Source organism: Tachyglossus aculeatus, chromosome 11 (genome assembly GCF_015852505.1).
Source record: "Tachyglossus aculeatus isolate mTacAcu1 chromosome 11, mTacAcu1.pri, whole genome shotgun sequence".
Lineage (NCBI taxonomy): Eukaryota > Metazoa > Chordata > Mammalia > Monotremata > Tachyglossidae > Tachyglossus > Tachyglossus aculeatus.
In genome coordinates this window covers 32446991-32461523 of record NC_052076.1, presented here as the reverse complement: position 1 = coordinate 32461523, position 14533 = coordinate 32446991, and the positions used below count along the sequence as shown (strand labels likewise).

The window sequence follows — 14533 nt, the reverse complement described above, 5'->3', positions numbered from 1 at the left end:
GGTTTGGGGGGCCTCTGGACAGCAGCCAGAGGAAACAGGGCTGGGAAGCCTCTCGCCTCCGCCCACACGGACGCACACACACACACTCCTCCCTCTCTCTGTCTCTTTCACTCATCTCTCCATCTCTGTCCGTGTCTCTCTGCTTCTGTATTTTCTCTATCTTTCAAGAGATCTCTGTGTGTCTGTCTCTGTGACCCTGCCCACTCTAAATTTTTCGCATCTGTGCCCGCCACTGGGTCTGTATGTCTCTCTGCCACTTGCCAGTCCCTTTGACTTGTTCCTACTCCGTGTGAACATCTCTTAGCTTTGTCTTATTGTGTGTCTCTCGAGCCCTGATTCCGAGTACCTCTCCTTGGTCTGTCTGGGTCCCTGGGTGTCTCTGAGCCACTCACCCAGCCCTTAGGGTGCTGGCCCAGAGGAGTCAGGTCAGGTTGTCTCTGCAGTGTGTTCCGGGTGGGTACACAGCGTGGCTCAGTGGAAAGAGCCCGGGCTTTGGAGTCAGAGGTCTTGGGTTCAAATCCCGGCTCCACCACTTGTCAGCTGTGTGACTTTGGACAAGTCACTTAACTTCTCTGGGCCTCAGTTACCTCATCTGTAAAATGGGGATTAAGACTGTGAGCCCCCAGTGGGACAACCTGGTCACCTTGTAACCTCCCAAGCGCCTAGAACAGTGCTTTGCACATAGTAAGCGCTTAATAAATGCCATTATTATTATTACGCAGAGGGGGTGGCTTCTCACCCTTCCCCGGGGCATCAGCGACTTTCCTGCTGCCCAGTTGCCCAACTGGTGCCACTCATCCAGGCCCTGGGCATGGTGAGGGGGCAAGGGCTTGGCCACTGCTGAGGGAAAGGGGGCCTTTCTCGCCCACCCGGCCCGGACTGACAGGCCTCCGGGGCTCAGTTCCAGGCCCCCCTGCCAGCATCAAGACGGCGCCCTGCTCGGGTAGCAGCGTGGTAGTGTCCTGGCTGCCACCAGCCAAGCCCAACGGCGTCATCCGCAAATACACCATCTTCTGCTCCAGCCTCGGCTCCGGCCAGCCGGTGAGTGGACAGGACGGGCCGGCCTGGGCAGGGTGGGGACCTGGGAAGCCTGGCCCGGACTGAGGGTCGGGGGCAGAAGGGCAGGGGGAGGGGGGGACTCCTCTGGTCCTGTGGCCCCAGTCCTGCAGCCACTCACCCCCTCCCCCGCCCCCGAGCTCAGCAGTGGCCAGGCTGTGTGCCTGGGAGGGCGGGGGGAGGAACCTCTGGGCTTTGGGGGGGGGGCTCAGCTATGTGCCCACCTGTGCCTGGGTGTGGCTACAACCCAAAGAAAAAAATCTGCATTTTTCCCCTCTCCCTCAGACCCCCGCAAGAAATAAACTGAGCAACCATGTCCCCTCTGTCTCGTCTTTGTCCAACCCGGGCTGTGGGGTCTCCACCCAGCAAGCCTTCCTCAAATCCACCAGGATGCCCACTTGCCCTCCTCAAATCCACCTCCCTCCCCACAACGACACCACCCTCCCCGACACAAACACACACACACACACACGGTTGCCCAGGCAACTGCATTTTTCCATGAAGCATTAGGGAAATTGACAGGCTGGATAGAGCTGGGTTGGCCACCTGTCCGAGCTGCCGCTGGCCTCTGGCCATGGTCCCGGAGACCTCTAGAAACCAATCAATCAATGCTATTTATTGAGCGCTTGCTGTGTGCAGAGCACAGTACTAGTCGCTTGGGAGAATACAGTCGAACAGAGTTGGTAGACATGTTCCCTGCCCACAAGGAGCTTACAGTCTGCAAGAGAGACAGTGACCTTTGGTGGCTCCTGAGGCCTCCCCTCCCACGGGCTTGTGGCCGGAGCTACGTGGACTCAGGGTACTTGGAACCAAAGAAACTTTGAGGATCTTTCCCCCTCTAGACCGTAAGCTCCTTGAGGACAGGGAATGTATCTAGCAACTCTGTTGTATTCTCCCAAGAGCTTCCTACAGTGCTCTACATCCAGTAAGCGCTCAGTAAATACCACTGATGAGCTGATGATCATCAGCTACTCCATCCCCCTGCCCTCCATCCAGGCGGGCCCCACCCTATCATGATATCAAGACCTTATAGGGTGTACCCTTCAGGACCTGGGGAGCAGAAGATGGGGGGCTTGGCTCTGACTCCTGACCCCTGAGCCCTGACCCTTGTGCCCCCACCGTGCCACCCTGCCAGGCTCCTAGTGAATACGAGACAAGCCCCGAGCAGCTGCTGTACCGCATTGCACCCCTGACACGGGGGCAGCGGTACACACTGTGGGTGGCAGCGGTCACCTCGGCTGGCCGCGGAAACATCAGCGAGAAGGTCACCATCGAGCCTGCAGAAAAAGGTAGGGCCCGGGGGGCGGGGGGCTCACAAAGGACTCACCCAGCTCCCCACCATCCTATCTGTTCTCCTTGCCAGCCACTGGTTGCCCTCACCCCCAAGCCGGGAATTAATAGGGCATCTACGTGGCTCCTGCGCCGGTCCAATGTCTCCTTAACTTTTCCCCCACCGCAGCCTCCTGCTCAATGATTCCTAACTTCCCCCGGGCCCTGCCCCCCTACTCCCTGTCTCCCTAGATGTGGCTCAGTGGAAAGAGCCCGGGCTTTGGAGTCAGAGGTCATGGATTCAAATCCCGACTCCACCCCTTGTCAGCTGTGAGACTTTGGGCAAGTCACTTCACTTCTCTGGGCCCCAGTTACCTCATCTGTAAAATGGGGATGAAAACTGTGAGCTCACCGTGGGGGCAACCTGATCACCTTGTAACCTCCCTAGCGCTTAGAACAGTGCTTTGCACATAGTAAGCGCTTAATAAATGTCATTATTATTATTATTACTTAGAGAAGCAGTGTGGCTCAGTGGAAAGAGCCCAGGCTTGGAAGTCAGAGGTCGTGGGTTCTAATCCGAGCTCTGCCAGTTGTCAGCTGTGTGACCTTGGTCAAGTCACTTCACTTCTCTGGGCCTCAGTTCCCTCATCTGTAAAATGGGGGTGAAAACTGTGAGCCCCTTGTGGGACAACCTGATTACCTTGAATCCCCCCAGCGCTTAGAACAGTGCTTGACACATAGTAAGCGTTTAACAAATCCTATCATCATCATTAGTAGTAGTAGTAGAAGAGAAGCAGTGTGGCCTTGCAGAGAAGCAGAGGATAAAGCACAGGCCTGGGAATCAGAAGGACCTGCATTCTAATCCTAACTTTGCCACTTGTCCATGCTGTGTGACTTTGAGCAAGTCACTTCACTTCTCTGTGCCTCAGTTACCTCAACTGTAAACTGAAGATTAAGACTGTGAGCTCCCTGTGGGACACGGACTGTGTCCAACTTGATTAGCTCGTATACACCCCAGCGCTTAGTACAGGTGCCCGTCTCCCCCTTCTAGACTGTGAGCCCACTGTTGGGTAGGGACCATGTCTATATGTTGCCAACTTGTTCTTCCCAAGCGCTTAGCACAGTGCTCTGCACACAGTAAGCGCTCAATAAATACGATTGAATGAATGAATGAATAAGTGCTCAAAAAATAACACGCCACCCTCAGGCTGCTCCAAATGACCACGGCCATGGCCAGCCACCACCCCAGCCTCCACTCCCCAGAGAAAGGGGTACCTGGACCACAGGGTGAGGGGCGGCCCTGTGCACCAAGCCAAGAGGTGGGTGGTCCTGCGGATGCTGATGGGGCGGGGGCACCCCTACCCTCTTTGTTGCCACAGCTCCGGCCAAGATCATTTCGTTCGGGGGCACGGTGACCACCCCCTGGATGAAGGATGTCCGGCTGCCGTGCAACTCGGTGGGAGAGCCGGCCCCGGCCGTCAAGTGGACCAAGGACAGGTAGGTGGGGGCGATTGGGAGAGTCTGGTGGGTCGCCCCTTCCTCCGGGGTGGGGGCCTCTGGGCTGCCCCGGCTGGAGAAGCCAGGCAGAAGCCAGGTGCCGTTGACCTGGAGCCTGACCCCACCCTCTGCCCGGGCAGCGAGGACTCTGCCATCCCCACAGCCGTGGACGGGCACCGGATGCTCCATACCAACGGGACCCTGGCACTGCGTTCCGTCAAGGCCGAAGACTCGGGTTATTACACCTGCACGGCTACCAACACCTGGGGCTTCGACACTATCATCGTCAACCTGCTGGTTCAAGGTGAGGGCGGGGAAAGGCCAGGAGGGAAGGAGCCGGAAGGGAAGGGGCGGCCCAGGATGGAAACCCACCCCACCGCTTAGTAAGCAGCATGGCTCAGTGGAAAAAGCCCGGGCTTTGGAGTCAGAGGCCATGGGTTCAAATCCCGGCTCCGCCAATTGTCAGCTGAGTGACTTTGGGCAAGTCGCTTAACTTCTCTGTGCCTCAGTGACCTCATCGGTAAAATGGGGATTAAAACTGTGAGCCCCCCCGTGGGACAACCTGATCACCTTGTAACCTCCCCAGCGCTTAGAACAGTGCTTTGCACATAGTAAGTGCTTAATAAATGTCATTATTATTATTATTATTACGATGCCCAGCACATAGTAAGCGCCTAACAAATACCATAATAAATAAGGAACTGGAAGGGGCGGGCCTGGGAGGGACAGGGCGTCATGGCCAGGATGGAGGGAGTTGAATGGGGCGGGGGGAGGCACATGTCCCCGCAGGCAGAGCCGTCCGGGGCCCGGACAAGCGCTTAGAACAGTGCTTTGCACATAGTAAGTGCTTAATAAATGCCATCCTTAACCCCAAGAACTGGGGAGGGAGGACAGGTAGCCCTCCGGCGTTTAACCCTCTGTAGGCCAGGAGGATGACAGCCCAATCTTCCCCCACCCATTTCCTCCCTCGATACTAGTGCCTCCGGACCAGCCCCGCCTGACCGTCTCCAAAACCTCGGCCTCCTCCATCACGCTGGCCTGGATCCCAGGAGACAACGGTGGCAGCTCTATTCGCGGTGAGAAGTCATTCATTTGTATCTACTGAGTGCTTCCTCTGTGCGGAGCACTGTATTAAGCGCTTGGAAAGTACAATATAGCAATAAAGAGAGACAATCCCTGCCCACAACGGGCTTGCAGTCTAAAAAGGGGGAGACAGACATCAAAACAAGGAAACAGGCATCAATAAAAATAAGTAGAATTATAGATATATACATATATATAAGTGCTATTGGGCGGGGAGTTGGGGGGAAGAGCAAAGGAAGCGAGTCGAGATGACGTGGAAGGGAGGGGGAGCTGAGGAAAAGGGGGATTCGTCTGGGAAGGCCTCTTGGAGGAGGAGCGCCTTCAGTAGGGCTTTGAAGGGGGGAAGAGTGAAGTCGTGGAAGGCGGGGCGGGCTGGGTTGACGAGGCAGCCCTCAACCTCCAGCTTTCTGCTCCAGGATGCTTCTCCCTGCTCCCACCCCCAAAACTCCCCCGCCGGGAGAAGCTGGGGTGGTGGGAGGCGAAGAGGCTGGAATCAAGGCTTCCCTCATAGGGCAGTGTTTGCACAACCTCCGTGGGGTCTGAGGGCAGAGAGGAGGAAACAGATAGGGTGACGAAGGGTTTCCAAGCAGCAGGGAAGACACACACAGTACCTGTCCCCAAAAAGCTGCCAGTCTAATGGGAAGTCAGGACATATGTACCACACAAACGCATGCCCACACCACCACCACCAACCCCGAAGAGCAGCAGGGTTTATTAAAGAGAGTACGGGCCTGGAGGCTAGAGGCTCTGGGTTCTAATCCCGACCCCACCACTTGTAGACTGTGTGACCAAGTGCAAGTCATTTCACTTCTCTGGGCTTCATTTATGGATTAAAGACTGTGAGCTCTTTGTGGGACAGGAACTGTGTCCAACACAATTATCTTGTATCTATTCCAGCGCCTAGACTAGTGCCTGGCACATAGTAAGTGCTTAGCAAATACCATAAAAAAGTCCTCCTGAAATTACATCTCCTCCCGGAAGCTGATTATTTTCTCCCCTTTAGACTCGCTGTGGGCAGAGAACGTTTCTGGTAACTCTGTTGTACTCTGCCCAAACGCTTAGAACGGTGTTCTGTACATAGTAAGCGCTCAGTAAATACCGTTGCTTGATTCAGCGCTTAGAACAGTGCTTTGCACATAGTAAGCGCTTAATAAATGCTATCATTATTATTATCAATCAATCAATCAATCAATCAATCAATCGTATTTATTGAGCACTTACTATGTGCAGAGCACTGTACTAAGCGCTTGGGAAGTACAAATTGGCAACACATAGAGACAGTCCCTACCCAACAGTGGGCTCACAGTCTAAAAGGGGGAGACAGAGAACAGAACCAAACATACCAACAAAATAAAATAAATAGGATAGAAATGTACAAGTAAAATAAATAAATAAATAAATAAATAAATAAATAGAGTAATAAATATGTACAACCATATATACATATATACAGGTGCTGTGGGGAAGGGAAGGAGGTAAGATGGGGGGATGGAGAGGGGGACGAGGGGGAGAGGAGGGAAGGGGCTCAGTCTGGGAAGGCCTCCTGGAGGAGGTGAGCTCTCAGCAGGGCCTTGAAGGGAGGAAGAGAGCTAGCTTGGCGGAGGGGCAGAGGGAGGGCATTCCAGGCCCGGGGGATGATGTGGGCCGGGGGTCGACGGCGGGACAGGCGAGAACGAGGTTATTATTCTTATCTATCTCAGCACTTAGCACAGTACCCAAAACACAGTAAGTGCTTATTAAGAAATACCATTTTTTAAAAAAAGTCCATAAGGTCTTGCTATGACCTTGCTGGTCCTGGCGGGAGTAGCTAGAGGGACAGGAGGTTCCAGAGCTGGTGTTGGCCAGGGCCCATCCCCTGCTGACTGGTGCCGTGGCTCGGCCCAGGCTTCGTGCTGCAGTACTCGGTGGACAACAGCGAGGAGTGGAAGGACGTTTTGGTCAGCTCCGGCGAGCGCTCCTTCAAACTGGACGGCCTCAAGTGTGGCACCTGGTACAAAGTGAAGCTGGCAGCCAAGAACAGCGTGGGCGCCGGCCGTATCAGTGAGATCATCGAGGCCAAGACCCATGGCCGGGGTGAGGGGCCCTGTCCACCATGGAGGGAGGGGGGGGAAACCTGTTGAGGGAGAGGGACAGTCCATCCCCGTGCCCTGATAGTGGAAAGAGCACGGGACTAGGAGTCAGAGGACTCGGGGTCTAATCCCAGCTCTGCCACTTGTCTGCTGTGTGACCTTGGGCAAGCAGTGTGGCTTAGAGAAGCAGCTTGGCTTAGTGGAAAGACCCCGGGCTTGGGAGTCAGAGGTCGTGGGTTCTAATCCCGGCTCTGCCATTTATCAGCTGTGTGACCTTGGGCGAATCACTTAACTTCTCCGCGCCTCATTTACCTCATCTGGAAAATGGGGATTGAGGCTGTAAACCCCACGTGGGGCAGCCTGATTACCTTGTCTCTACCCCAGCGCTTAGAACAGTGCTTGGCACATAGTTAGCGCTTAACAAATACCATCATTATTCATTCATTCGATCGCATTAATTGAGCGCTTACAGTGTGCGGAGCACTGTACTAAGCGCTTGGGAAGACAAATCGGCAACATATAGAGACGGTCCCTATCCAACAACGGGCTTATTATTTTCTCTTGTCTCCGTTCCCTCCTCTGTAAAATGGGGATTAAAACAGTGAACCACGTGTAAGGCATGGACTGTGTCCAATCTAATTAGGTAGCATCTACCCCAGGGCTTAGCGCAGTGCCTGGCACTTAACAAGTGCTGAGCCGATACCGTAAAAAAGCAGCCCTTTCCCCTTGTCCCGGTGCCCTGGACCCAAGCCCGAACCGGCTCCAGACTTAGCCCCGGGTAGGGCGGGGTGGGACTTGGGTCGGACCTCCTCCCCGGCTTTGCCGTCACCCCCTCGCCCGGCCGGTTGTCCGCCCCCCGCAGAACCGTCCTTCAGCAAGGACCAGCACCTGTTCACGCACATCAACTCCACGCACGCCCGGCTGAACCTGCAGGGCTGGAGCAGCGGGGGCTGCCCCATCTCGGCCGTGCTGCTCGAGTACCGGCCCAAGGGCACCTGGGGCTGGCACAGCGTGCGGGCCAACTGGTCCGGGGAGGCCTTCCTCACCGAGCTGCGGGAGGCCACTTGGTACGAGCTGCGGATGCGCGCCTGCAACAGCGCCGGCTGCGGCAACGAGACCGCGCAGTTCGCCACCCTCGACGTGGACGGCAGTGAGTCCGGGGCCACGCTGCCCCCCACCCCGAGGGGAGGGCACCTGGGCGGGCAGACCGAGCCCCCAACAGGGGGGCTCCCCGAAATACCCTTGCCCTGTGAGGATGCCCACCGCTGTGCCGGTTCATCCAGCCCGGCCTGTGGGCATTCATTCGTTCATTCATTCAATCGTATTTATTGAGCGCTTACTGTGTGCAGAGCACTGGACTAAGCGCTTGGGAAGTACAAGTCGGCAATATGTAGAGACGGTCCCTACCCGACAACGGGCTCACAATCAATCAATCAATCAATCAATCGTATTTATTGAGCGCTTACTGTGTGCAGAGCACTGTACTAAGCGCTTGGGAAGTACAAGCAACATATAGAGACAGTCCCTACCCAACAGTGGGCTCACAGTCTAGAAGGGGGAGACAGACAACAAAACAAAACACGTGGACAGGTGTCAAGTCGTCAGAATAAATAGGAATAAAGCTAGATGTGCATTATTAACAAAATGAATAGAATAGTAAATATGTGCAAGTAAAGTAGAGTAATACATCTGTACAAACATATATACAGGTGCTGTGGGGAGGGGAAGGAGGTAGGGCGGGGGGGGTGGGGAGGAGGAGAGGAAAAAGGGGGATCAGTCTGGGAAGGCCTCCTGGAGGAGGTGAGCTCTCAGTAGGGTTTTGAAGGGAGGAAGAGAGCTAGCTTGGCGGATGTGCGGAGGGAGGGCATTCCAGGCCAGGGGGAGGACGTGGGCCGGGGGTCGACGGCGGGACAGGCGAGAACGAGGCACAGAGAGGAGGTTAGCGGCGGCAGAAGAGCGGAGGGTGCGGGCTGGGCTATAGGAGGAGAGAAGGGAGGTGAGGTAGGAGGGGGCGAGGTGATGGACAGCCTTGGAGAGCCTCTGGGCACCAACCCCATCCTCTGCTGGGATGGAGAAGCAGGGCTGGGAACCTACCCCATCCTCTGCCTCCATCCTCAACGTGTCCTAGTCTGAACTCGACATCATCCTCCCTCCTGCCAACCTCAGTTTATGGTCATATTGTACTCTCCCAAGCGCTTAGTACAGGGCTTTGCATACGGTAAGCGCTCAATAAATGCGATTGAATTGAACCTCCCTATCGTTATCGACATTTCCATCATCCCCGCCCCCGGAAGCCCCCCTCCCCTCTGGCCGCCTCCGCAACACGTTCAGTCCTGGGCGGTGGTGATGTCGCTGGCGGTGTTGGGGGGTGGGAGGGGGCCTAAGGGCGCAGCTCTGAGCCGGGACGGGGAGTGGGAAATGGGGAAAGAGGAGGGGGAAGAGGGGTCCCAGACTGATGTCTTTCCCGCCGCGGGGGTGGGGGGGCTCCTGCCCAGGCACCATCCCGCCCATAAAGTCGGCGCAGGGCGAGGGGGATGACGTGAAGAAGCTGTTCTCCATCGCCTGCCCCGTCATCCTGGCCACGCTGGGAGCCGCCCTGCTTTTCGTCGTGCGAAAGAAGAGGAAGGAGAAGCGGCTCAAGAGGTTGCGAGGTGAGAAGGGGTGGGGTCTGGCTCCTCGGAGTCCGTGTAGAGTGGAGCCGTCCCCGAGACCCCCGCCCAGCCCCAGCCCTACAACGTCATTTTCTCCAACCTAACTTGGGGCATTGGATTTAATGGTAATAATAATAATAATGGCATTTATTAAGCGCTTACTATGTGCAAAGCACTATTCTAAGCGCTGGGGAGGTTACAAGGTGATCAGGTTGTCCCACGGGGGGCTCACAGTCTCCATCCCCATCTTACAGATGAGGTAACTGAGGCCCAGAGAAGTTGAGTGACTTGCCCAAAGTCACCCAGCTAAGTGGCGGAGCCGGGATTTGAACCCCTGACCTCTGACTCCAAAGCCCGTGCTCTTTCCACTGAGCCACGCTGCTTCTCTGAGGGATTTGAGGGAGTCTCTCGTAGACCCGGTGGGAAGTCTTGGCCTGCTCCCTCTGCCCGCTCCACCTTTCCTGACCCAGCCCCTCCCCCGCTTATCTTTTTGCAGACGCAAAGAGCTTGGCTGAAATGTTGATCAGGTGGGTCTGGGGTCCTCCCCTCCCTCCCCTTTCCCCCGTCCCCTTCCCCTGCCGGGTCTGGGGTCCGGAACTCCCGGGCAGCTGCCGCTGCTGCCTTTCTCCTCCTCCCTCCGCAGCCCCGGTGGCGTCCCCGGACCCCAGCCCGCCCCCCACGCTGCCCCTTCCTATGTTTCCCGCAGCAAAAACAACCGCAGCTTTGACACGCCGGTGAAGGGTCCCGCGCAGGGTCCTCGGCTGCACATCGACATCCCCCGCGTCCAGCTGCTTATCGAGGATAAAGAGGGTGTCAAACAGCTGGGTGAGGGGGCGGGGACACGGTGGGGCGGGGGTCTCCCGCAGCACCTGAATGAGGGGACCCACAATAACCCAGCATCTCCCTGGGCGAGGGAGATGTAAGGTCGGCGTGCCAGTCTGGGGGAAAGCCCTGGGCCGCGGGGGTACAGTCAATCAGTAAGTCAGACGTATTAACTGAGCGCTTACTGTACTAAACGCTTGGGAGAGTATAACAATAGACAAATTCCTTGTCCACAACGAGCTTACAGTCTAGAGGGGGAGACAGGCATTAATGGAAATCAGTAAATTACAGATAGGTACTTAAGTCCTTTGCAGCGTGGGTGAATAAAGGGAGCAAGTCAGAGCGACGCAGAAAGGAGTGGGAGTAGAGGAAAGGAGGGTTTAGTCAGGGAAGGCCTCTTGGAGGAGCTGGGCCTTCGATAAGGCTTTTTATTTTACTTGTACATATTTACTATTCTATTTATTTTGTTAATGATGTGCATCTAGCTTTATTTCTATTTAGTCTGATGACTTGACACCTGTCCACATGTTTTGTCTTGTCTGTCTCCCCGTTGTAGACTGTGAGCCCATTGTTGGGTAGGGACCGTCTCTATATGTTGCCGACTTGTACTTCCCAAGCGCTTAGTACAGTGCTCTGCACACAGTAAGCGCTCAATAAATACGATTGAATGAATGAATGAATGAATTTGGGGAGGGAGGGCGTTTCAGGGCACAGGCACAGCGGAGGAGGGCTGTTGTGGAGGGTCAAGGCTTCTCCTCTCTCCAGGTGATGACAAGGCCACGATCCCGGTGGCAGATGCGGAGTTCAGTCAGGCCGTGAACCCCCAGAGTTTCTGCACCGGCGTGTCTCTGCACCACCCGGCTCTCGTGCAGACCTCGGGGCCGCTCATCGACATGTCCGACATCCGCCCGGGCACCAGTGCGTATGGTCCCGGGAGCACGGGACCAGAGGGCGGAGGGTGGGGGTGGGACCCCGGGGGATTCCTCGCTGGGACCGGGGCAAGCGGCTCCTTCTGTGCCCACTGTCCCAGACCCCGTGTCCAGGAAGAGCGTCAAGTCCGCCCACAGCACCCGGAACCGCTACTCCAGCCAGTGGACGCTGACCAAATGCCAGGCCTCCACGCCCGCGCGGACCCTCACCTCCGACTGGCGTGCCGTGGGCTCCCAGCACGGCGTCACCGTCACCGAGAGTGACAGCTACAGTGCCAGCCTCTCCCAGGACACGGGTGAGCCTCCGTGTCCTGACCCTCCCAGCCCCCGGAGACTGACCCTTCTCCCCCTTCAGCCTCCGGGCCTCGAGTCCTCACTCTCATCATCATCATCATCATCAATCATATTTATTGAGCGCTTACTGTGTGCAGAGCACTGTACTAAGCGCTTGGGAAGTACAAGTTGGCAACATATAGAGACAGTCCCGGGGTCCGACCCTTCACCCCCTCCAGCCTCCAGATCCTCAAGTCTTCACTTTTCAGTCTCTGAGGCCCTGACCCCTGACCCCCAGGGCCCAAGCCAAGCACCTTCTAGTTGTCCTGCCTCTTCATTGGCTCAGATGGCCTCTCTGGGGTAGGGCTCCCTTCTAGTGCAGCGAACCTCTTACGAGACCCAAGCAAGAGGAAATGGGCTTTATGCTGCAGCAGGAGGGATTTGGGGTAGACCCTACAGTCAGGAATAGGGTCCCCAAACAATCAATCAGTGATATTTATTGAATGCTTACTATAATAATTACGATATTTGTAAAGTGCTTACTCTGTGCCAGGTGCTGGACTAAGCACTGGAGTGGATGCAAGCAAACTGATCTCAGAGCACTGAACTAAGTGCTTGGGAGAGTACAATCTAACAAAACTGGCAGACACATTCCCTTCCCAAGACGAGCTTACGGTCTAGAGAGGGAGACAAACGTTAATATGAACAGATATGTAATTGATAATATATAATTTAAAGACATTCATAGTCATATTCCTATTTATTGAGCGCTTACTGTGTGCAGAGCACTGTACTAAGTGTTTGGAAAGTAGAATCTGGCAGCAGATAGAGACAATCCCTACCCAAAAACGGGCTCACGGTCGAGTACTTCAGGTGCCCTCTGAGGGCTGGGGCTGAAAGGGCAATGGGGGCAGAGACAGGTGACCCCCCCTCCAGCCCTGTGCCGAGCCCCTGCCTCCCGCAGACAAAGGACGCAACAGCATGGTGTCGACGGAGAGCGCGTCGTCCACGTACGAGGAGCTGGCCCGGGCCTACGAGCACGCCAAACTGGAAGAGCAGTTACAGCATGCCAAGTTCGAGATCACCGAGTGCTTCATCTCGGACAGCTCCTCCGACCAGATGACCACGGCCACCACGGACAACGCCGACAGCATGACGTCCATGAGCACGCCGTCGGAGCCGGGCATCTGCCGCTTCACCGCCTCCCCGCCTAAGCCCCAGGACCGAGACCAGGGCAAGAACGTGGCCGTGCCCATCCCGCACCGCGCCAACAAGAGTGAGGCCCCGAGGGGCGGCCCGGGAGCCTGCCCGCGGAGGGACGGGGATGGGGACCTGAGGGGAGGCTGGGCGCCGGGGGGGAAAGAGAAAGGAGGCTGGCCTCCGAGGGGAGGAGAGGGGAGGCTGGCAGCCAGGGAAAGGAGAGAGGAGGCTGGCCGTAGGGGGAAAGAGAAGGGAGGCTGGCCGTCGGGGGGAGGATAAGGGTGGCTGGCCGTCGGGGGAAGGAAAAGGGAGGCTGGCCGTCGGGGGAGGAGAGGGAAGGCTGGCCACCACGGGGAGGAGAGGGGACACTGGTCTCTAGGGGAAGGAGAAGGGAGGCTGGCTGTCAGGGAGAGGAGAGGGGAGGCTGGTCACCAGTTGCAGAGGAGGGGAGACTGGCCGCCAGGAAGAGGGGAGGATAGAGCAGAGGAGGGGAGGCTGGCCGCCAGGTAGAGAGGAAGGGGAGGAGAGGCTGGCCGCCTGGGACAGGGGTGAGGAGGCTGGCTGCCAGGGAGAGGGGAGGGAGAGGAGGCCGGCCTCTCGGGAGGAAGCTGGGTGGAGGGGGAGGCTGGACACCCGGGAGAGTGAGGGGGAGGAGAGGGGAGGCTGGCCTCCCGGGGCCCAGAGGAAGGGCGAGGGGCTGGTCTCCGAGGAGAGAGGGAGAGTTGGCCGACCGGGGTCAGGGGTAAGGCCCGGATTCAAACCCCTGGTGGGCTGCGCTGGAAGCCAGGACTCCCCTCTGTTGCACCCCCCGCGCCCTCGTCTTGCTGGGTGACTTGGGGCGAGTCGCTGCCCCTCTCTGGGCTTCCCCCCACCCCGACCCGACCCCAGCGCTGAATCAGTCCCGTCTCCCGTTGCAGGCGACTACTGCAATCTGCCGCTCTACGTCAAGTCGGAGGCGCTCTTCCGCAAGCCCGACGGGCCGTGCCCCTCCGTGCCCTGCCCCTCCGTGCCCTGCCCGGCCGTGCCCCCCCGGGAGGCCTCGGTCCGCGGCCTGGCCCGCACCTACCACGCGCAGGCTCGCCACCTGACCCTCGACCCCGCCAGCAAGCCCCTCGCCCTGTCCCACGCGGGAGGACCGACTTCCTCGGCTCTGACCTTACCTCAGCGGACCCTGGCCGTGCCCGGCCCCGCCCCGCCCGCCCCCGCCGCCTCCTCCGCGGAGCCCTCCGCGCAGGCCCCCGCCCCGGAGCCCCCGCGCGGGGGCGGCCCGCACCCCAAGGTGGGCGGCTCCAGAGACTCGCTGCTGGAGATGAGCACCCCGGGAGGCGGCCGGGCTTATTCCAAGTCCTACACGCTGGTGTAGCGACCCCCGGGACCCTCCCCCATCAACCCCCGCCCCCCCCCACCCCCAACCAGAAACTCAGCTCTTTCCTGCGGCATTTGTAGTAAAAGGGAAAAAGGGAGAAAAAAAATCAGCTCACAAGCTCTTGTACATAACGAACTCTTTTGTATAAATGAAACTATTTTCTTCTTCACGAAGCCAGGGCACAGAGACTGACTGACTCCAGGTTAAACAACCTTCCCCCTACCCCTGAAACACTCCCCCTCGCCCCTCCCCGCCCCTCGTCCCAGGGTTTGGCTCTATATATGTTATTTCTCACCTTGTTTGGACCAAGAGGCACAA

General features: G+C 57.4%; 1 protein-coding gene across 1 annotated transcript in view; it reads left to right on the top strand.

Moving 5' to 3' along the window:
* Nucleotides 1-14212, top strand: part of DSCAML1 (DS cell adhesion molecule like 1) — a 244631-nt gene extending 230419 nt beyond the window's left edge. Inside the window, exons 20-33 of the mRNA XM_038754515.1 lie at nucleotides 902-1041; nucleotides 2192-2345; nucleotides 3705-3822; nucleotides 3963-4126; nucleotides 4800-4898; nucleotides 6790-6978; nucleotides 7837-8124; nucleotides 9470-9625; nucleotides 10122-10152; nucleotides 10332-10450; nucleotides 11213-11365; nucleotides 11478-11672; nucleotides 12614-12925; nucleotides 13767-14212. Of these exons, the coding sequence (XP_038610443.1) occupies nucleotides 902-1041; nucleotides 2192-2345; nucleotides 3705-3822; nucleotides 3963-4126; nucleotides 4800-4898; nucleotides 6790-6978; nucleotides 7837-8124; nucleotides 9470-9625; nucleotides 10122-10152; nucleotides 10332-10450; nucleotides 11213-11365; nucleotides 11478-11672; nucleotides 12614-12925; nucleotides 13767-14212 (2564 nt within the window). The remainder of the gene's footprint in view (nucleotides 1-901; nucleotides 1042-2191; nucleotides 2346-3704; nucleotides 3823-3962; nucleotides 4127-4799; nucleotides 4899-6789; nucleotides 6979-7836; nucleotides 8125-9469; nucleotides 9626-10121; nucleotides 10153-10331; nucleotides 10451-11212; nucleotides 11366-11477; nucleotides 11673-12613; nucleotides 12926-13766) is intronic.
* The last annotated feature ends 321 nt before the right edge of the window (nucleotides 14213-14533 follow it).